The 22,661-nt window shown below is 39.2% G+C and overlaps 1 protein-coding gene across 4 annotated transcripts in view; it reads left to right on the plus strand.

Annotated features, from left to right (window-relative positions):
- SVIL (supervillin) overlaps positions 1-22,661 on the plus strand; it is a 158,243-nt gene that overhangs the window by 61,687 nt on the left and 73,895 nt on the right. For 3 of the 4 annotated variants that reach the window (XM_075212021.1, XM_075212023.1, XM_075212022.1), the window contains exons 2-6: positions 11,443-11,506; positions 15,549-15,640; positions 16,735-16,792; positions 16,877-17,004; positions 17,765-18,386. In XM_075212021.1, the coding sequence (XP_075068122.1) occupies positions 16,785-16,792; positions 16,877-17,004; positions 17,765-18,386 (758 nt within the window). In that variant the 5' untranslated portion in view covers positions 11,443-11,506; positions 15,549-15,640; positions 16,735-16,784. Of the gene's footprint in view, positions 1-2,536; positions 2,732-11,442; positions 11,507-15,548; positions 15,641-16,734; positions 16,793-16,876; positions 17,005-17,764; positions 18,387-22,661 lie in introns of those variants that run through there. The other variant, XM_075212019.1, reaches the window with a different exon arrangement.

The raw sequence follows: 22,661 nt of genomic DNA on the forward strand, positions 1-22,661 counted from the left end.
TGAGCCAGGATGAAGGTGTTGGGGTATAATGAACAACACTGGCACCCCAGTGCCCCTAGTATAATGAGTCAAGGTTCCCATTATATAAAGGTAAAAATATGTAATTATAAACACACTATTTTAAAATAAACTTTAACTGAATAAGACACGTAGTTCATCAATTTATTAAATTATAAAATAAAACCATTTTTGAACAAACATGTATTGAAATAAAAAAATATTTTCATATGTCGTATTGTTGTGTTGCCTGTACACTGTGCAGTCTCCCTATGATTTAATCTTTGCAGAGCTTTGATGCCTGTACCAATAGTGTGTGTGTGTGTGTGTTGGCTGCTATTTGACCGCTTGTTTTAAAGTCCCTAATAATTTCACCACTATCATTGCTCTACCACAGAAGTGTCCATGTTCAGTCCTCAAGGGCTACCAACAGGCCATGTTTTGTGCATGGTTAAAAAAAATCCTGAATACATGAAATGTTGGTAGCCCTTGAGGACTGAGTTTGGACACCTCTGCTCTACAGAGAATCTGTGCACAAAGGAGTGCCTGGAGAGTGCAGTCGGTAACCAATTTGAAAACAGGATGTGCTATGGAGACACGTATGTGTTATATACGCTCACCTTGACTAGATGGTGAAGCCTGTCTGAATAACCTTAATGCAGGGAAGAACAATCCTCCGTGGTCAGTCACAGAACGTCTTCTGCAGTAACCTCAGGGTTGTGAAGGAATCCACGTAATCGAGTTTACGGATATCGATTTATCAACAGATTATCCAATGCCTTTTTTGAACTTCTTGATTAGTTTGTATTACAGAGATATTACCCCTTCAGGACAACTGTGCTGAATGCTCTTCCATGCTATGGTAATTCAGACCTACATCTGTCTTTACTCATTGACTATGTGAATGTTTTTAGAACACATACCACTGAAAAGAATTGGAGATTGTGTAGAATGCATACCGCTCAGTAGAATTGGAGATTGTGTAGAATGCATTCCGCTCAGTAGAATTGGAGATTGTGTAGAATGCATTCCGCTCAGTAGAATTGGAGATTGTGTAGAATGCATTCCGCTCAACAGCGTTGGAGCTTGGCTACTCTGACTTCTGTAAATAGAGGCTGCCTACTAAAGCTTTCCTACTAGGAGTGATTCATTAAACTATATTAGACAGGTACCCTTGCTAATAACATTGCATGTGAGTGCATGTCATTTACCATTGACACAATACTGTACCTATGGCATTACCTGTTGCTCTATGCTAGGCTCTGCATTCTGCGCCAGAAACAGATCAAGTGATCATGTGACTCTATGCAACCATTTTGAGCATCTTAATTGGAGACAAAACCGTGTTGGCTTGTATACTAATCAAGGTGCAGGTTCCCCCTCTCCAAGGTTTTGAGGGTATCTGAAGTACTAATCAAGTCACCTGTACAGTCATTTTGATTTAACCAAAATGGATATCCTTAAAACCTGGGGGTAAATGTATCATACTCCGGTTTCTTCATCTCCCGGGAGTTCGGCGAGATGACAGCTAAAATTTAAAACTGCGCTGCCTTGTAAAGGGAAACTTGCCTTTACAAGGCAGCGCCCCTTTGGATTTTAGCTGTCATCTCGCTGATCTCCCGCGAGTTGAAGAAACCGGAGTATGATACATTTACCCCCTGGACTGCAGTTAAGAACCACTGGTGCAAAGCTTACTGCATCTTTACAACATGTTGGTGGGAATCCCTAAATAAGTACAGAATACCCTAAGACTTGTTTAATTAAAGTCTATCTGATTGGAGTGTTATTGTGTGACCATGACTGTCTAAAATGTCATCTGATTATTTGTTACGGGTTAAATCACATATTCCCTCTTTGCATGACCAGTTTTGTTTTTTTTTTAAAGTTTTTCTGATTTTTTATTTATCATTCATTTCCAATACACACCCACGTTCACTAATGATAAATGAGGTCAGGTTAAAATCTAATCAACTAGAGCATCTGATCCCACGCATTGTCTTTACATCATTCTACATGACTAGCCCTTTAATTTCTGTGTCTATGTATTTCATGGAAAGATTATTGCAGTAGAATTTCACTTAATACAAAACACATGCCCCAAAGTGTCATTCATATGGAGAATAAGAATTACAGATACAAATTCTTAATCTACAGCTTGTTTGTTTTATTCATCCACTGTATAATCTTAAATTATGTGTAACACTGTGATGCCAATATTGCATGTCTTTACCAAGCTCTGATTAACACTGATAAGCCTGTCTGTCTCAGTACTATCCTGACAGCCAAAAGGAGGGGCGACCAGTCCACTCCTTAAAGATAGCGTGGGGTTTTTATTATCTTCCCCTGCTGTGCTATTTTTTTTTTTTTTTTCAGTGTCCTTTCTGAAACGTATGTTTGAATTTGGCCAAAGCTCTAATTCTCAACATCTCCCAGGCTCTGACTCAATCCGCATCTGAGTGCCTAATTTCTGTTAGTAATCTGATTACTGGCTTTGGGTTCCTCCAGCTTCCCAGCCCATTACTATGCACTCTCTGTACTCTTCAGCCTGACAGCTTCAGTGCAGTATTGGGACATTGCTCTCTTTTTAAGCTTGCCGGAACGGGCCTAAAGCTGGGGGTTCACTTTGTGTCTGCTCCGCTCCACCTTAAACATTGAGGTATTGGGCTGGAAACAATGTTTAGAAACCGATGGATTTCTAGCTATTTGGGAAATGTCATTTGTCCCGAGGACCCAGGTTAGTGTCCGGAGTAATTAGCTAAATGGACATAGCAATGTGTGTGGTTTATTGTCTGTTTGTTTTGTCATGGTAGACTAACATATAAGGGAATTTTTTTTGTATAGAATGTATTTTGTGCTATTTTAAACAGTGTGAGATTAATCTGCTAATGAGCTTAAATGGACTTTGCCTCATTAGTGTTAAATATGTCATAACGCTTAATCCAGATTTATTTGCTTTTTCTGCTATTCTCCTGTAGTTTTTACATCTGTTTGCTGGCTTTAATTTGTTTGCCCAGACAGCAGAAATGAATTTATCTCAAGTGCTTCCTGGTAGCACCCAGTCTGTACACAGTGGGCATTTACTGTCTCTAAAAGAGCATTAAAGTCTCTCAAGGGAGCTTTTGTCGCTAGCTGTGCACCTGTTTACAGCTCCCTCCTCTGTGGCATGTGAAGAGGTACTCCTTGTAAACACTGCTAATTGAATAAGAGGGCCCTTCCTTTGCTTATAGTAGATTTGATTATGCCTTTTTTATTTTTCATTTTTTTTTTTTTTAATTCATTTACTGCGAGTGCTCCTCTATGCTGCCTGCATTTGACTAAATTAGTAAAAACAGCAGAGCACTGCTATAAACTACTTGTTTATTTTCCTTTAATGAAGGAAAAGTCTGAAATCCGATTAGTGCAATCACATAAGGGAATTGTTTATCTCTAGTGAAATGCTTTCCAGAGAATTTTCTAACTGGAAAATTTGCAGATTGTTTTTGAAACCTGTTCCCCCTCCCTCTCCGCTCTCCCAAGTTTAATTTGGCTGACCTACAAAGAAAAACCTGAGGGCTTTTTTTCCCCCCTGCCAGTGGCTAAAGCTTACAATTCTGCCGCTTCAGTAAAAGTAATATGAATGAGTTGTGACTCTGGTGCTGCACGGCTTTAATGTTGGTGAGCTGGAGATCGAACGTCTGTGTGCAGGGCTGTGTGGCTATACTAATGTTAGTGGTCAGAGGTGGTTTGTGGGTGGAGCGGAATATTGCTTACTCAGTGTGTAGCTAATCTCTGCCTGTGACAGGTGTGTGTGAAATCAGGTCTGTGTATGTATTCCATGTATTCTAGCTGCAAAGTGTTTCCCAGACTTATAAAAGAAAATGCCATTATTTTTAAAAAGCGACCATATTAATGGAGGATGGGTGGGAAATATCATTTTGCACAGGGACATGAGGCATATGTGATGTGCAGATAAAATTTGTTAAACTTGAAAATGCAGCATCTTCTGGTAACGCTCTAGGACTGTCATGATGGGGTCTGAAAAAGCTGAGACTGCGTTGCTGTGATGTTGCTGGTGCTCTCCCTGTGTATGAATTGCGTGCAGGGCATTTCTACCTAGTTATCCATTGGAGAAGCACCTACCTCCTAACATGGCAACTAAATATATTGTGGACATAATTGGTTAAATATAAACTTTACTCACTCTTTAAAGCTTAATTAAAAATTGCTAAAAAAAAAAAGTGATTTCTGAACATTTTTAAAGCCCTAGGTTTCCGTGTTGGGAAGGTGGTGGATGTAGACTTTCTCTTACGCTGGGCCCTGTAGTCACTGCGCCCTCCCTGCAATGCTGGTAGATCTGCCAATGGGTTCAATGTGACTACATGTAAGGCATTTGGAGACTAAAAATATCCATGCAGCATACACCCTTGGTGTTGAATCAACAATGAAGAACGATGTAAATATAATTTCTAGATCAATATTCTGGACACTGATAAACAAACGTATTTCCAGTCTCTCATCTCTGCTCAGGCTTCTAACCTCAAATGCCTTTTTAACACATTTAAATCTTTTCAACTCTCCCACCCCAGGCCTGCCAACTACGATCAGTGCCCAAGATCTTGCTTGCCATCTCAAGTTGGGTCTCATCAATTTTGTCCTTGAAATAGGATCTTCTCCCTCGACAAACAGCAAGCTCTATTCCTTGCCAGCACACCCTCTTAATTCATCCCACAAATGAAGATGAAGTATCTACTCTTATCTTCCTATACTACTACCTGCCCTTGTGATCCTGTAACCTCACAAATCAGTAGATCCCTGTCTCCTGTGCTCATCCCAACCTTAACTAAAATTCTCTCTCCCTCTCTCCCTGTATCTTTCAGTCATTATTCAAAACGGAGTGATTACTCCTATTCTGAAAAAAACAAATTTCCGGCCCATCTCTCAGCTCCTATGCACCCCAAATTACCTACACTTGCCTTACATGCTTTATTTCCTCACACTACCTATTGGACCCACTTTAGTCAGGCTTTCTTTTCCAACATTCCTCCGAAACTGAACTGACAGTTTGTGAATGATTTATTTGATCACTGCTAAATCAAAAGGCTGTTACTCTTTTATAATTTTCCTGGATCTCTCTGCTGCATTTAACACTGTTGACCCACTGTCTCCTCATACAAACGCTACAATCCCTAGGTCTTCAAGCCAGTGTCCTATCCTGGTTCTCATCCCACCTAATACTTTTCAGTGTTAATTTCTCTGGATCCATCTCATCTCCACTTCCTTTTATAGTTGAAGTGCCACAAGTCTCGGCCCTAGGTCATTTGATCTTCTCCATCTATACCAGTACTCTTGGAAAACTTACTAAATTTGATCAAAGGTTTGGAAGAGCCCATTGCTCCATGGTCCAGTTCTGGCGGTCACGTACCCATTGTAGGCGCTTTCAGTAGTGGACAGGGTTCAGCATGGGCACTCTGACCCCATATGCAGCAAACAGTTATGCACTGTGTGTTCTGACACCTTTCTGTCACTGCCAGCATTAACTTTTTCAGCAATTTGTACTACGGTAGCTCTTCTGTGGGGTTAGAGATGGTCTGACCCAGTCATCTGGCCATCACAATTTGGCACTTGTCAAAGTCGCTCAGATCCTCACGCTTGCCCATTTTTCCTGCTTCCAACACATCATCTTCACTTGCTGTCTAATATATCCCACCTCTTGACAGGTACCTTTTGTAACAAGATAATCAATGTTGTTCACTTCACTTGTTTGTCAGTGGTTTTAATGTGGTGAATAAACAGGATGTGTGTGTATATATAAGTTGCCCCGATGAAATGCTACGTCTTACACTGAAAAGTTGAGCATGAAATCGGCATGATTTCATTGACTGACCACTGCATATGTTTGTATGAATGTATATACAATATATATTTAGATTTGCTTGTGATAGAGACTGCAAATGGACAGTCTAGCATAGCAAACATTCCAACTAGTTCTCCTCTGAGTTGTGGGTAACCAATGAGAGAAGATCATTGTCTAAACATCACGCAGAAACATAACCTGTGATGCTCTTATGGAACCTTGGAGATACTTGAGTTGGTCCTTTTAGAGTCTACCAGTCATTAGCTGCTATCTTGCTTGGGTTTATTCACAAAGTGTCTGTACAGGACTGTAAGGCTGACCTTATCAACAGTTAAATCAGATGTACAAAAATACATCTCCCAGGGCTGCATTAATCTAGTTTTAGTTTTTCAGACTGTCCTGCTGCATTGTTTTTAACATCTGTGTCTGTTTAATAAATTGATTTGTCTAGCCTTGGGGTGGTGCCAGTTGTACATATTGGAACATATTGCTTTTCCAGTAAGAGAATGTGTCGTTAAGCAGCAGTCCGTTGCTCTTCGGCAATAGTACCCTGTGTTTTGGTCATGTGTGGTCTCTGTGATCTGTTGGCGATCTGCATGAGCATTTGTGACTGCTGGTCTCCTATGTCGCAGGTTCAAACTAGCGCTGCTTATCTGTCAGGATGCAGGATTTTTGAGACTCAAACGAAATGCATCAAGCTGATTTCACCCCCCCCCCCCCCCCCCCTGCCCACCACCACCACCACCACCACACACACACACACACACACACACACACACACACACACACACACACACACACACACTTTTGTTAAAATAAATAAAAACATTGCAGTGTCTTGTGATCACATGTGGCACTAATGCCAGTGTGGCTGAAGCTTCATCAGTGAGCAACAGCCCACCAGTGCATGTAGTTTGCTGCTTGTAGCCATAGTAAAAAAAAATCTAATATATAGATGACTGCATGACCGGTACATTGTAAAGAAAAAGGGGTGTGTGTGGTTCTGTCACCTACAACATGCGATTGAGTCTGTGCACGTAAAAAATACCATTGCATTCTGTGCAATTGTTGGGGTGCTTATACCTCTTAACACATATAGTATCTGGGTATTAGCTGCCTACAGGGGAAAGACACCGTAAGAGGTCAAAAAGATTGACGGGTACAGTTTAAACAAATATTATTGTGACTATTCCAAACTGAAAGTGTTCCTGGCTAGAAATTCTAGGCGATTCTGTAAAAAAACCAAAAAAACCTTAACTGTCCAAGCTTTACAGACACTTGTAACAGCTTGATCACCTAAATTGCACTGGTTGACGATGTTCTGCATAATAAGAGTTGTGGATAGTGGGAAAGACATTATCTGGTGTAAAGCATACCTTCCAGTTTGTGTGGTATAGGGAATTCACTAATGTCGTTTTTTCCTCCTTTTATCTGGAACCTTAAATTGAATCTCGGCCCTGTTGATCCTGTAGCTCGCTCCAGATATATTTGTAACAAAACTGTTTTGTTTGATGTACTATACAAGTCTCTTTACACCAATGGAATATCGTAAATAACAAGTGTCTTGTGCTCTATTTATATGTCACAACATGATGAAGGTCTACTTGACTGTTAAATAGTTGTCATTAGATGATAAGTGGTCTCTTGGAGCTGACAGTAAAATGTTAACATTGGCTCAAGGGACAATGTAGGCTATGAAATGATGAAATTTTTCTATGCTGAGCCAAGCTCATACAGAGTTCTCATTTTCCTCCATGAATATGGAGTTTCAATTTTGTAGCGTTTGAAGTTTTATTGTGTTTCGCAAATATAAATTAAAACATTTGATCATTTGACCAAACTCCCCTTGTTCTACACTTAAACGCAGTCTGAACCTCAAAATGTTAGCATTTAGAGTATGACGAAAAATGTTTTTTTTTTTTTTGTTTTTTTTTTTAATTGACTGCAGCGGAAAGACAATTTTCTTCCTTGTCCATCACGCTGCTATAGTAACCTCCACAAGTTTTAGACCGTGTATAGACAGAGAAGTATATACCGTGACCTCTCCGGCAGTGCTCCTGTGCATGTATTGACCAATCTGGTCCCCTGAACAGAACATTCCTGTTTCCTAGGATATTTGATTGTCAATTATGAACTGCCATTAACATTAACTACCCAACTAATGATGTCAGCTGGTGTGTCACTGTGATTAACATTGGTATAATGCATGTAAACGGGGCTGTAAAGCATTTGTGTTTTTTTTTGGTTTTTTTTTCTGTGCATTGTATTTTGTTGGCGTAGTTGTAGTTTTGTGTATTTGTTAGGGTTTTTTAATGCTAGTTTCGTGTGTTAAGTGCATTGGAAAGCCTACAAAACACATATCACACATGAATGGTTGATTTTAACATTTTTACTGTTACAAAAAATAAAAAACCCACAAAAAACAAAGTCCCGAACAATTGCAAGTAAAATGCCGCTGCTGCTGACTGTGGCAAAATGCCTGATTCTATTACATCCTTATCGGGCATCTGGGTCATTTTAGGGTGCTGTGCAGTAGGAAAGCTTTGAGAGTTTTTTCAACAAATCATCTTCACAACATAAGGGTCATTTATTCTACACTATAGATTCCCTTCAGTATAAAACTATACTGTGCACAAATGTCATTGTTGCTATTTTTACACTTTACAATTTGGGTAGTTCTATGAGAGATATATTGTGCTAAATATGGATGACTATTACATTAAGAAAAGGTCAGTGAAGCATCTGTGAAATGTAGGCATGTGGCTTCTGTACAGAATGTTAGCCCACTTCTCATTTACTGAATTAAAGAATTTTTCAAATGAACCGTGTTATCCACAGGAATGAAGGCTGAGCAAGTGAGTAGTAAACATACTGTACTAAGCAGGATATGTGCTCTAATTGCAGAACTGCAGCTCTTAACACTTGAGCAAGGAATCAGATAGACCTTTCCACAAACATGCTCCCAAACACACGTTCTTGGTAAATAACCTTAGTAGTTGTAATGCTTGCACAAGTACATGTTTAATCATGGGGTTCAGTTTTATTTTTGTGTCTCATAAGTAACTTCTATATGAAACCGTTTGCTGCATTGCCAATGTCTATTAGCATTGGACTGCATGCCAGTATACGTAAGAAGACCCTCCCTTACTACATATACCAAAATTCCAACCCCCCAAAGGTAGAAAGTTAATGGGGGGGCTTCTCCATGTTCCCTGGAGCCGGAGCGTGCCGCTTGTAATGATGATGGAAGACTGTCTGCCCAATTTTCTTTTAAAAGTGATCCTGTCTTACTGAATATTTAAGCGTAAATCGCCCCATCCTCTCAAGTGGCAGAATACCTCTAGTACAATGTTGTGAATGACAGCCACTCTTCATAGTGACCCCAGGATCCTTCATTGCGAATTCTGCAGATGAATTTTAAACTTCTCTGCTACTGGACACCTCTTGTGGTTAGAGAGCTGATTGGTCAGCTTCAGCAGCCATTCAGATACTTGCTCTAGCCTGACCAATGATGCATTACATATTTATTTCAAAATCACTTATGTCAACATATGGGAATTATCTTTGTATTTATCTTTTGTATTTCTGAATATCACAATATGCCTATTCTTTATTGATCACTTTCGTTGCCCTTAAATTGGCATTTGCCCAGCAATTATGTGCCTGTCTGTATGGCTACTCTTTAGTGGACGGTAATCAATGCACAATGAGGTTATTTTATGATTAAGCGCAGTGTAGATGTTGAAAACCTTATTTATTTTTTTTAACATTTTTTTTAATTCAGTGTGTTGTGATAGTTTTGTATCACACGACTCTGCCTTCTATAGAGAAGACCCCCCCAGCCCCGGCATGCTGTGGCTGCTCTGTCATCTTCTGCTTTCAACTACTATTGTGATGACATTAATAGTCAGTAACCTGGAAAGTTAAATTTTTTTTAGAAGTATAATTCAACACCTCTCCACATCAAACTTATACATTAATCGGTGTTCGGAGTGGAAATTTAGAAGTGATGGTAACGGAAAAAATGTCAATGAATAGAATTTGATAGTTTTACAATGAATACGGTTAGGGTTACCATGGTATATATACTAGTCCACTTCAACCACTTTTACTAATCCAAATAGAGCTAATGACTACCGTGGGGCTGGGCTCTTTTTTTACAACTCAGCTGTATGTGCTTTTAGTGCAGAAGGAGCTGTACTACAATAAAATGTAAATAACAAATGCTTTCTATTACTGTGCATATGTGACATTTTTAGGAACAGTCCCAGGTTGTAGAGATTTGTTCCTGGAAATAATAAAATTTCTTTTTTCTACTTCTTCTTTTTTTTTTCTTTTCTAATATTTCTCAGCTTTGATTTGACATTTAATAATGAGGAGTATTTCAATTCATGTTCTAATCAAATTGATGACATGATTGTAGCACTCCAATGTCTGCCTTGACAGAGTGGCTCTCGGATTCCAGGTGGGTCTCCCGGACTCCTGGGAGTGTGTGGCAGTCTACCGCATCTGCCCTCTTCCTAGTGAAGTGGGCAGAATGAGGCCCAAAGCATTTGGCTCTCATTTGGTCCAAAATGCCACGATTTTCGGAGCCTCCTTTTCCCCCCGCCCTCCTCCCGGCAGCTCCCGGGCACCAACTAGAAGAAGTTTGCAAGTATGTGTAACATGCTTAGATGCTCCGGTCCCAGAAATGTCTGTCTTCATCAGTTTGTCTTATAGCTCCCACATGTGATAACAGTATATATGCAAGATATTGTCATTCTCTGGGTATAATATTTATATACATCTTTTTAAATGTTCTATATCGGTTTCCTCCAGGTGCTTCGGTTTCCTCCCACACTCCAAAAACATACTAGTGGGTTAATTGACTGCTAACAAATTGACCCGTGTCTGTGTGTCTGTGTGTCTGTGTGTCTGTGTGTCTGTGTGTCTGTGTGTCTGTGTGTCTGTGTGTCTGTGTGTCTGTGTGTCTGTGTGTCTGTGTGTCTGTTAGGGAATTTAGACTGTAAGTTCCAATGGGGCATGGACTGATGTGAGTGAGTTCTCTGTACAGCGCTGCGGAATTAGTGACGCTAGATAAGTAGCTGATGATGGTGATGAAATAATACTGCCCTACACATAGGGACTGGTACAGGGGCTTTTGTAGTGCTGGCAATAACCTGAAAATGAAATTGTTTTGTATGACGCTAAAGTACACTTTTCAATTTTACATTGACTGATAACTTCATGGCTGAATCCACATCCTCCTCTTTAGGACACTGTCTGTAGTCGATCCGATAGGGACTTGTGGTTATGAAACGACTGGCACTGCCCCTCTCAGTCTGCAGCATTTACCTGCACTGACTGCTGCCTGTTGGACTTCACTGAAAGCAGACCGGGTGCTGACATATTTGGTGTAAACCCGTCTGTTATTTCAGCTGTATTTTTTATGTGTCTTTAATTGCTCTTTCCATATTTCTGCCCGTATGTGAGTTTGCGCACACCTATAAATCCCCCACACCATGTCTCTCCTGATATTTTAATAGTATTTTGACTGTCCTTCCTAGCAGGGTAATTTCATGAAAATCTGAATTGTATATCTTATTCCGTGTGTCTTTTTCCACCCCATTAAGGTTTTAACAGAGAAAGATCAGTCCGACACAGAACTTCCCAACTTCGACAAAGAAAGACACCAAGGTACAGTACAAATTCTTACACAATTGTTACTTAAAGTGTATTTATTATGAAACCTTGTAGTAGATTCCATGCTGCAGTAGTTCTCACAGGAGGCCAGGACTTGCATTTGTATACATCTGTATACAGTATATCTTCATATATTGGCAGATTAGAGCATCTCGCTAATTAGTCTTGGCAGCTAGCTATTTCCGCCCCTGCACTCTTTTTATTATTATTCTCAGCACGAATACTGGATATGTACCTTGCTCTCCATGCATACAATACCACTCACTGACAGATATGACAACTCGGTCTAAGGCCGAGACCCAATAACCAAAACAGGCCACGTTTGGGCGAATACTACCATTTACCGCAATGTATCGACATCCAGTTTGGTCACATGTGATTTCAGCATGACGGGGGCCTCTTATTTGCACAGACAGATAGCGGTCATCCTCTGCACACACTTAGACATGTTTATAATCAAAGTGATTTCTATCCTATTAGCGGACATCACTGTCATTTTCAAGCCATGTGGTGATGACGTGCCACTTGTCCAATATACGCTACAATATCGCGGAGCATGTGGCCAGCATAAAGTACTTTGGTATAGAACACCTACCCATTTCTTATACTGATAAATGTCCTTTATAGAACTTTCAGTTTTAAAACCAGCGTGTTTTCGGCTTAGTTTCATTTTTAAATCAATCGCTTTAAAAATGAAATTAAGCCTAAACCCAAAAAATGTCCATTTTCAACCTAAATGTATCACGGAAGACCCAAGTGATGAAAGATGTTCAGTGGCAAAAATCTAAACTCTGTTATGGAACATAGTCAGATTCCTATTATAATAAGATAAACTATTTTCTCCTATTAAAACAGGCAGTATGTGAACACTACAGCCAGCAGTGTGTGTTAGACCACTGACCACCAGTCTGACCCATCCTGGCAGGTGTGAGCAATAACCTCCAATATTTTTAAGTATTACTGCTGCCCCCAACCGGCTGCTACTTAATGCCACCCGGCTGGCAAAATGTTCTGAGAACACTGGAGCCCCGTAAGAAAATTGGAACACTTACACATATCCACCATGATGTCTGAGACATCGCCATGCAGTTTCCAGTAGGGTAGATTACTAATTATATTCGGAGTATACTGGTTATAATTATATTTTCAGTCTTATCCTCCCTGTCTTTTAAAAAATCCCATAATTGCCTGGATAAGTTTATGAAGATATATTAAGTTTCTACCTGTGCGGCTGGTCTGCTATGGTTTTATAGTTACACGCTCATCAATCACAATATATTTTGAAGTCTCTTAGACTGTATGTAGTGACTGAGCGATTTCAGGCTTTATCAGCTGTTTGCAACAAATGTGTTTGTCTGCTGTAAATATATATAGATCAGATGAGGCAGTGGTAACTATACAGGGCATAGTTTTGCAATTGCTTTTTGGATTTAATAGTTCTACAGTTAACAATCTGCTTTGAATGTGATCTGTGCTATGTTTTAACATTTTTTGCCAATTTTTTTTGTTTTGGTTAATGAAGTATTTAACAGTATTGTAGATAAACCATTTTTGAATTCCTGATGTTTGCATAGCCCTGATCAATGCTTTACTGTAATTCTGTCTAGCAGCCTTGAAGGCAAACTGTGAATTCTAATTGGTTTTATCAATGCCATTTGGAAGCACTAATAGAGATATGAAGTTATTTTAGTCTACAATGATTAAGGCTTTGGGAACTATCTATGTCCTAACTTGGTTACCAGCTATGAGCAATTATTTCTCAGATGTCAGGGCCAGCAGAGCATAGTAACGGTTGCTAGGGCCAAACCAATAGAGGAAGTTGGTTTTAGAATGCTGGGTATATTTTTTTTTTTTCTTTTATGTGTACCTTCTCTTTTAAGCACTCAAGTTGTTTAATCTTGTAAAGAGTTCCTTGACATTCTGAAATTTTTGCTTTGCTATGTTTTTTTTGCAGTCTCTACTCTTCATTTGATGAGTAAGCACAATATAGCCCATTCAAAATGTGTGTGTGGTCACAAATTCACAAGAGCATTGAGAGTACAAGCCAAAGCCATTTCCTTTCTGAGCAAAAGGGCGTTTGGTCGGGTTTCATCCTCTTCCAATGCACATTCCTACACCCCACATCAGCCTAGAATCCCTTATCTGTGCAAGTTTCCAAACTCGCTGTGTGCCAGGCAGCTTGGAGGTTTCCCTTCACTGCGAGGGGATCCTGGAAATTTTACTCTAAAATTCCTTAAAGCCTGAGGTCATGTCCCTCCTTATCGGCAGAGAATTGCATTACAGTATTCTTGCCGTGTCTTTGAAAAAGCTAGCACAATAATTATTTGTCAGGCTGTGCTTGTGTTTATTTTATCTATTATAGCCAATTATAGTTTGTCATAGATATTTCTTTAAAATGGTGCTGTCCAGTCCAGCTGCTGTTCCCTGGGTTATTTTTGAAAAATAATTATATACATTTAAAAGAAATCAAATATAAAGAAATGTGACCTTCAAATATATTTTGAGAACGTCCTGCCCCTACCACTAACATGAGGCAGCCCTGATATAATATACTTACAGTATGGTTAGATTGTTTTCATTTAACAGTTCTACATGACATTGTGCCTCTCCCTTAATTTGTCGAAGATTAAGGAAGTCGTATCTATGCATAATCATCATCATCACCATTTATATAGCGCCACTGATTCCGCAGCGCTGTACAGAGAACTCACTCACATCAGTCCCTGCCCCATTGGGGCTTACAGTCTAAATTCCCCAACATACACACAGACAGAGACAGACAGACAAGGGTCAATTTGATAGCAGCCAATTAACCTACCAGTATGTTTTTGGAGTGTGGGAGGAAACCAGAGTACCCGGAGGAAACCCACGCAAACACGGGGAGAACATATAAACTCTTCACAGATAAGGCCATGGTCGTGGCTAATTGTATGTGGATACCTGAACATCACATTCATGTGTGCTTTGTTGTTCATATGGAGTTTGTCCCCCCTTTTGATGCTGTAACAGCCTCCTCTCTCTCTGTGGGAAGGCTTTCCACTAGATTTTAGAACATAGTTGCACAGATTTAAATCCTTTAAGCCACAAGAACATTAGAGATGTCGTGCACCGATGTAGGGCAATAATTCCTGGCTCGCAGATCGTCATTCCAATTCATTCCAGTGGTGTTCGATGGGGTTTAGATCACTGCTCTGTGCGCGCCATCAAAATTCTTCTACATCAAACTCTGGAAACCATTGTCATGCTTAAACAAGAAAAGGCTTCTCCAAACTGTTACCGCAAAGTTAGAATTACACAATTCTCTAGAATGTCGTTATATCCTCTAGCATTAAGCACTGGAACTTAGAGGACAAGACCAAAACATGAAAAACAGCCACAGACCATTAATCCTCCTCCGCTAAACTTTACAGTTGGCAATACACATTTGGGTAGGAAGTGTTCTCATGGCATCATCCAAACCCAGATATGTCCGCCAGACTGCCAGATGTAGAAGTGTGACTAGTCTCTTAGTGAGTGTGGCTTAAATGTCCAACTACACCAATAGAGGGGATGTCCATTTACCTTTGTCCATAGATAATGTAGCTCTAATCACGCCATCATTTATTTATCTCCAATTACAGTAAAAGGGAGGTATTCCTAAAACATAACTTCTAATACATTCTGATTTATTTACTTAGAACAAAAATATACAAAATTATACAATTTGGTTTCGTTATTACCTGCCTCCCATTGCTCAACTATATCGGATAACACCTTTTGTGTAGCCAACAGTCATCTAAATAGTTGGCTGTTTACTATTCAATTCAGTAGCAATGTTGCCACCTACAGGCTGTAATTAAATATAACTGGTAATTATAAGAATGAGGCTACAGTATAATTAGGTTATTAGATAAGCTGGACAGCTTGTGCATTTGTAAAACTGTGAAGTCATTTTATGTGAATGCCAAATATTTACAAACCTAAAAAATTGGATCTAAAGCTTTGTATTGTCGACTTATCATTATTCCCCCTCCCCCTCCTTTCTTCCAAAAATCAGTTTTCAGAACAACTTTGGCTGTGGAGTCCTGGGAGATTTGGATAAGGGCTCAAAGGACATTGATGCACATATACTTGCTGTACTTCCCAAAGGTATGGAAGAAACTTGTAATCTTTATAGACTGGTTCTGCTAAAAACGGATGAGCCCTTGGTTATGACGTACTGTAGATGTATGTGTACATGTATGCTAGGAATTTACTGGTCACAAATAGAGTTTAAATGTAAGTGTCTTACAGCTCCTGCCATAATATTGTCGTCTATGTTGGTTATTATGAAATGGTTGCAGTTGCGCTAGCAGGTTAATATTTCAGTGACAACAGACGTCATGGAAAGTCTGAGATATGGAAACCTGGAAGTCTCTCTTATACCCTGTGAATAGTTTTCTGGTTACTGTAAAGGAGGGCTGAGCTGCTCCACAAGACTTCACAGTTTGGGGTTAAAAAGTGGGATGATATAAATATTTAATTAGCTTTCTTAGTTGAAATCCTCCCTTTTCCTTTTAACCTCACCTATGCTGGTATATATTGTCTCAACATATCTCTGCAGTAGGTTAAAGTTGCATATTTTCTATTGTATGATGTTAGAAGTACTGTCCTATTTTCAATTTGGTTTTCCTATAATATTTCTGTGAATGAATTTATAGATATATTTATACTACAACATTGCTTACTCTTACTTCTCTGTCTGAATGTATTACCCAGTATTGTCTTATCAATGTTTGTTCCCAATTGCAAAGCCCTACGGAATTTGCTGGCGCTATATAAATAAATGATGTTGATGATGCTTACCATTCCTTTGGTAGTAGCATCAGACACAGAAAGCCGTTCCCTCTACATTTTGAAAATTTTACTCTTGATTTAGGTACAGGAATCTAATGAATCGATAGGATGTCTCTAATCAAATCCTGGTTTCATTATGGTCTTGACATTTATGACAGTAATTGTTTCCAAAAACTAAAATAACATCATTTAATCATTAAGACCATTCCTACTTAAGTTTATTATGTAAATTTTAAACAGGAGACTTTTGTTATCTTTTTGGTGTATTTGTTGTTTAGGGCATCCCTATTTTAAACGCTTCATTTCGATACGCAGGGATTACGTTTCCTATGCCAATTCATGTTTGTTCAGGGAACGTTCATATGATTTGTGTCCTGTATGTAGTAATGTTTTTCTATCTCTTTTAGTTTCAGAATTAAGGAAACTCTTTGAGCCCAGCAGGAAAGTAATCTCTGAGATGAAAAGGTAGGTGCTGTGTGCTTGATAAACGCATTCCTGTGTGTGTCTGACCAGAGTGGTTTCCGTCTTCATGAGCATCTCCCGTTTTAGAAAGGAAAGAATTGCGCGGCGATTGGAAGGTATTGAAAATGAAGCTCCCCCAATGTTACAGAACCGATTGCTTGAGGAAGACACCCTGAGATATATGCGAGCTACAGATGCGTATAATCCCCACATAGGTAAGAAAAAGTTGTAATTTTCTGGCTTTAAATGTAAGTTATAGTCTGTGGCCTAAGAGGCGTTATTTTCACCCTTATTGTCACACTCCATTACCTAATATCCGATTTAACCTAGTGGTGGTTACACAAAATGTGTTTAAAGTGGTTTTGATTTTGTGTTTTTTTTTTTTTGTTTTTTTTTATATACATTTCAGCATATATAATTTACACTAAGTGAAGGGTATTTGGAACAGAATTATGATTTGAAGGATGAAATTATTGCAGTGGTTACATTTGTTTATTCCATCACTTAACTCCTACAGTATGCGGTAATCTTGTGTATAAACTAGAAATATGCATTGTTGCACATGACGTATGTTGACATCGTGAACATCTGCCTGATTCCGCTATCCGCATCAGAGCGGAACTCTCACACATGTATATTCATCCCTTTATTCACACCTTAACCTCACATTTATTGTATAGCAAGACCAGGTGCCAGACTTCTAAGGCTGGGCAGCCACATTAGCAGCAGCGGTTAAAGTATTAGAGGAAGTTGAACAGATCTTCTTTGTTGAAAGATCAAAGTAAAACAAATCATCACTAGCTTTGTAACAGGACAATTTATTCACCCAACAATGCTGCAGCAGACTGTATCTTGTACCCCTATTTATATGATGATGGGCTGTAGTTGGTTAAGGCGTCGTTAGCTACATTTTCTTTGCCCATCTACGTTTGGTTGTATACGATTTGTAATGCACTTTAACTCTTTTTGATCTAGGACATGAAAATCACGACGAAACCTCAGATTCTTCAATAGAAACGCATTCTAGATTAAGGCATTATCCACAGCCAGCAGATAATCAATCGGAGACCGCTAGTATTTCAGGAAGTATGGAACAGGAATCCAAAGCAGACAGGATAGCTCGGTACAAGGCAGAACGTAGACGCCAGTTGGCCGAGAAATATGGTCTCCCCATGGACTCTGAAGCAGACTCAGAATATCAGTCCAGGTATACACGAGTAAGGAATGACAGCGAAACTTCAGAGAAGAAGTCTGGAGTTTTTGAAGACGAAACGAAGGACAACAGTTCTGATTATTTGTATCGACCAGAGAGCAGGGAGCTGAGACGGGGTCGCCCCACTGACACTAAACGTGACATTAACGAAAACTTGTCTGCCCGTGATGCTCTTCAAAACCTGGATAATAATAACCAATTTTGTGGGGTCACGCAGATAGATGGCACCGCTTTCTCTTCTGCGTCAGGACAAGGAAACCTTTTTGGAGAAGCACCGCGGTCACCAAAGTTTCCGCGTCGTGCATCCCAGACTTCTCCAAAGCGCTCTTCATCCCCAACGTACTTTACAACTGAACAGCAGCAGCAGATCGACTCAAGGCAAGGGTAAGCAAGAATCTAGAGTTTAATGTCCAAATTCATTCATATAAGAGCTTTTCCATATCTAGACTTCCTATAGTAGGTGCAATCTGAGTAAATATGAATTTATTTCCATCATATTTAAGTTACTTTGCTGCTGTTTAAATGCCTGCATAGGGTCCCTACAGTCCCACTAGAGGGGGCGGGGGGGGTTGTAAATGTACTTAGTGGGTGCACATGGCCTTTTCATGTTCTCTTCTCGTGTGCGCAGACATAGATTGGATTGGTACTTTCAAACTATTTATACTTTCAACTTGTCGCACTGCATGGTCCTCAGACTTATTCTAAATGACTGTCAAATTACTGGTCCTGAGAATCATGTACTTGTTTAACCATGACATTTTGATGATTTGAAACCGAAATACTGCAATGATGTGTAATTCTTTGATACTTTTTCCCATATCCACTTATAAGGCATGTTTTTCAGCTGTTTTAAGTCTCTGCTTCACAGCATACTTAAAGAAGCTTATTTAGTAACAGTGCAAAGATGACAAATTTTTTGTACCTTACAGTCACAGGGTCAGTCTGTTATCTGGTTGGTTGTTATAGGCTATAAATCAATAGATAAATCTCATCCCTCTGTAAGGTAAGGACACTTTGTAGATAATCCACAGCCTGTTCTTGCTCTCAACACCAGATTTCCATTCTTTTGAATGACTCCCTAAGTATCCAGTGTAATCATTAAATATTGTTTTTCATTTGACTTTAATCAGACACTAGATAAATGTGATCTGCTACCGCAGTGAGTTTGGAAATCAAAAGTTGCCTGATTCGCAGATAACACAAATAAGTGCATCTTTTATAATGCAGATTTAGTTATATAACAGGCAGTAAGCCCTGAACTATAGATCTGTCTAAACTGGTAGTCCTGTCTGTGGACAAATCTATAGTTCTGTAACTATGGTTTCTAAAGGGCGAATTCAAACAGGTGCTAGATGTCAGTGTTCCAATCCCTCTGTGCTGACTTATTCATGTAAATCGCATGAGGGCGATTAAGCTCTGAAGATGCTGCAGACATTGTGAACACCTCCGTGTGACAGTGTCCTCTATTCACTGCTGAGTGTCAGCATGATGTAAATGGAGTGCTTGTGCCTGACCCCACCCAAAAGGTATATTGTGCTGCCTAAGGCTAGGTACACACCGGAGGGTTTTCAATCAGCTGATATACGACCGTTTGGTCAGACATCGTGTTTGTCTGTGTACTTAAACAATGAACAGTCGTCCCAAATTACCGACTGTAGTTTTATTTGGTTGGTCGGTATATTTGATCATCTCGTTCCAATCATGCAGTGTGTGTGCACTCAGGATCACGATCTCCATAGAGTTTACAGAGTCCTGGTCTTTTCAGCCGATGCCGGCAATGAACATGTCCTGGTGACTAAATGTAGAGTGCGCTGTAGATGGAATAATTCGTAGGTTCGTTCTGAGACTAAATATTTTGTTTGAGTCACTAAATTCGTTATGACATGTGGATAGTTATAACAAGGCGGTTAATCCATGCGACGTGAATGAATGCATATTGTGCTGTCATTCTCTAAATGACCAGAGGACCAGATGAAGGTAAATAGTGTGTATGCATGAATCCCTAACCGGTCGGAATGTCAGATGTTGGTACAATTGTTGTAGGTAACAGATTGGTCGGAATATTCTCCAATGTGTACCTAGCCTAACTTTAATGTATGTTCTGATTATCGATGGACTTGTTCCATCCTTGGCTTCTACTTGCACATCATTTTATCCACCCATCACTTTGATGTTTACTTATATATCTGAGTTTGGAACATACAAATTAAGAATATTGTGTTCCCTGTTGTGCTATGGTCCTTAAGATGAAAGTCATTGAATGTCGTCTCCTGACCTGTGACTCAGTCCTGTGTGTTGTGGTTCTCTCCTTCATGTAATTAAAACACTGATTTGTGTCTCTGAGAACTGAATATGGGAAACGACGTTCTGTGTGCAGTCTATAAGCTGAAATCCATGCCAATGGTTTTATCTACTTGGACATCCGTGCAATAGTAAACTTTTTTTGTGGTTGGTCACCTCAGGAATGTACTGCTGGTCTGAGAATACAAGTGTAACTGAATGTATGGATGATGGAGTCTGCCCTTGGCTATGAAAAAATGAGTTTGTTTTCTCATGAAAATAAATAGTAATGACATATAGACATTGAATTTAATATTCAGCAAATATTAATGGGTAGCTTTTTGCCTATTACAAGATAACAAAGCTCCTTTACATAGCAAATAATTGATTCCTTGGTTTGCAGGGACCCGAAAATAAAATTCTGTAATTGAAATTGAGGTGTTGCCAATTACAGATTGACTCTTATATATTGACTTGTGACATGCAAAATGTGTATACATTCAATTTTTCTTGTTGGCTGCCATTTTTTTTTCTCCTTTCTTTTATCTGTTTATTTGAAATTCCAATTCTCTTATTTTGTGATAAAACTTGACACATCCCTAATATATTTATAATTATGCAGGCAGTGTTTGGAGTGTTCTGCCATACAATAGCATGAAGGTAGTTGGTAAACAAATCTACCCGCTGTAACATCGCCAATAACAATGTGTATTAGTGATTGGACACGCATGCCAAATTGCGTTGGGGTTTGCAGAATCCATCAGTCATAACTGCCTCATCCACGGATCTGCTGGCTCGGGATATGATTAAAATATTCGGATATCCAAGACTCTTCACTGAAATCTGTGAAACAGAAATGTTACCAACTTCTAAGAAATCACAAGAACACCCTAGTATACATTATATCAGGACTTAACAAATTGCTCCAACAGTTAGCAGCCAGAACCGAAATGTAGGTGCAAGTCATTACTAAGACAAATGACCCCCCCCCCTGTGCGGTGCCAAGCTTAGTCTCACAACCTGAGTCTTCGATCATGTCTCTCTCATGAGATGAGAAGCTCCGCAGTGCTGTGAGTGACAGTCAGGCAGCCAATCAGAGTGCAGCTGATTCATTCTGATTGTCTGGTAGGTCGTCTCATCAGCAACTTCACTCCCTCAGTGAAAGGCCCGCCTTAGGCATGTAATGCTGCAGTCAGGACAGAAGACCTACAGGGGGCCCTGGGGTGGGCAGGCTATATATTATAGTCACTATGGTGTCCTGGAGCCCACAGTTTATCTAGCTCTGCATTATAGCTTGTGGAAATCCTTTAAAAACTAAAGAAAACCTTCACATACACATTTTATAGTTAAATATCTCAAATTATACAATATGTAAATAATGGCATAATGCTCTCCATACTGTGAAATATATATGGGATAATGCCCCCCTTTCTTTAGATATATTAATTACATCTCACTGGGACTATATAATAGCATTGGGTCTGTAGGCAGAGTACTTTTTATACAGATAAAGTCAAGGAGACTTCTCATATTGATGATGATCTTACAGTTGTGGGTACATTATTCATTTATAATACACGTCTTTTAATGAATACTGAGGTAATGATGCCAGTTCTTGCGCATTTTAATGGATGACATCACAAATCCCTGTTTATACATATTAAGGTCTCCTTATAAAAGCACAAAGCTGCAGGGAAGTTCTTTTATATGCATGTCATAGTACCCTGATGTGACTTCTATTATCTGTATTTCACAGAAGGTGCTTTGTCTTACAGCACATGTTTAGTGGTTTTATACAAAGAGATTGAAGCATTTTATTTTTTTTGTTACTATTGTGATGTTTTGGTTTATTCTTTTGTACGTTTTTTTGTTTAAGTTTGTATGTGCATATATTCCTTTTTATGTTACACAGATGTCTTGTGAGATTGACGCTATCTGTGACAGGATGATGCAGGGGTGAGGGGGCTGGGCCAGGTTCAGAGACGATACTGTAAGATCTATATAAGCCTATAATAAGCCTATAAGGTTAATGTTAAGGAGACTGAAATGAAGGAGAGAAGCTAGAAGTACTGTTAACACACTGTGTGAACCTTAGTGAAAGATATTATCTTTGACTAGTGATGTCAGAGGTTAACAAATATATATATATATATATATATATATATATATATATATATATATATATATATATATATATATATATATATATTTCACAGCTGTTTATACATCTGTTGACACCACTGGTGTATTATAGAATGTAGCTTTTAATTTATATTTTCAGATACTTTATTGTAATATCCAAATTTAATAGGTCAATTGTTAGAGCTGTTCCCTGTGGGAATGTCATATACATGGCAAACCTATGAGGCAGGTCTATAC

The sequence above is a fragment of the Mixophyes fleayi genome, chromosome 5 (assembly GCF_038048845.1).
Source record: "Mixophyes fleayi isolate aMixFle1 chromosome 5, aMixFle1.hap1, whole genome shotgun sequence".
Lineage (NCBI taxonomy): Eukaryota > Metazoa > Chordata > Amphibia > Anura > Limnodynastidae > Mixophyes > Mixophyes fleayi.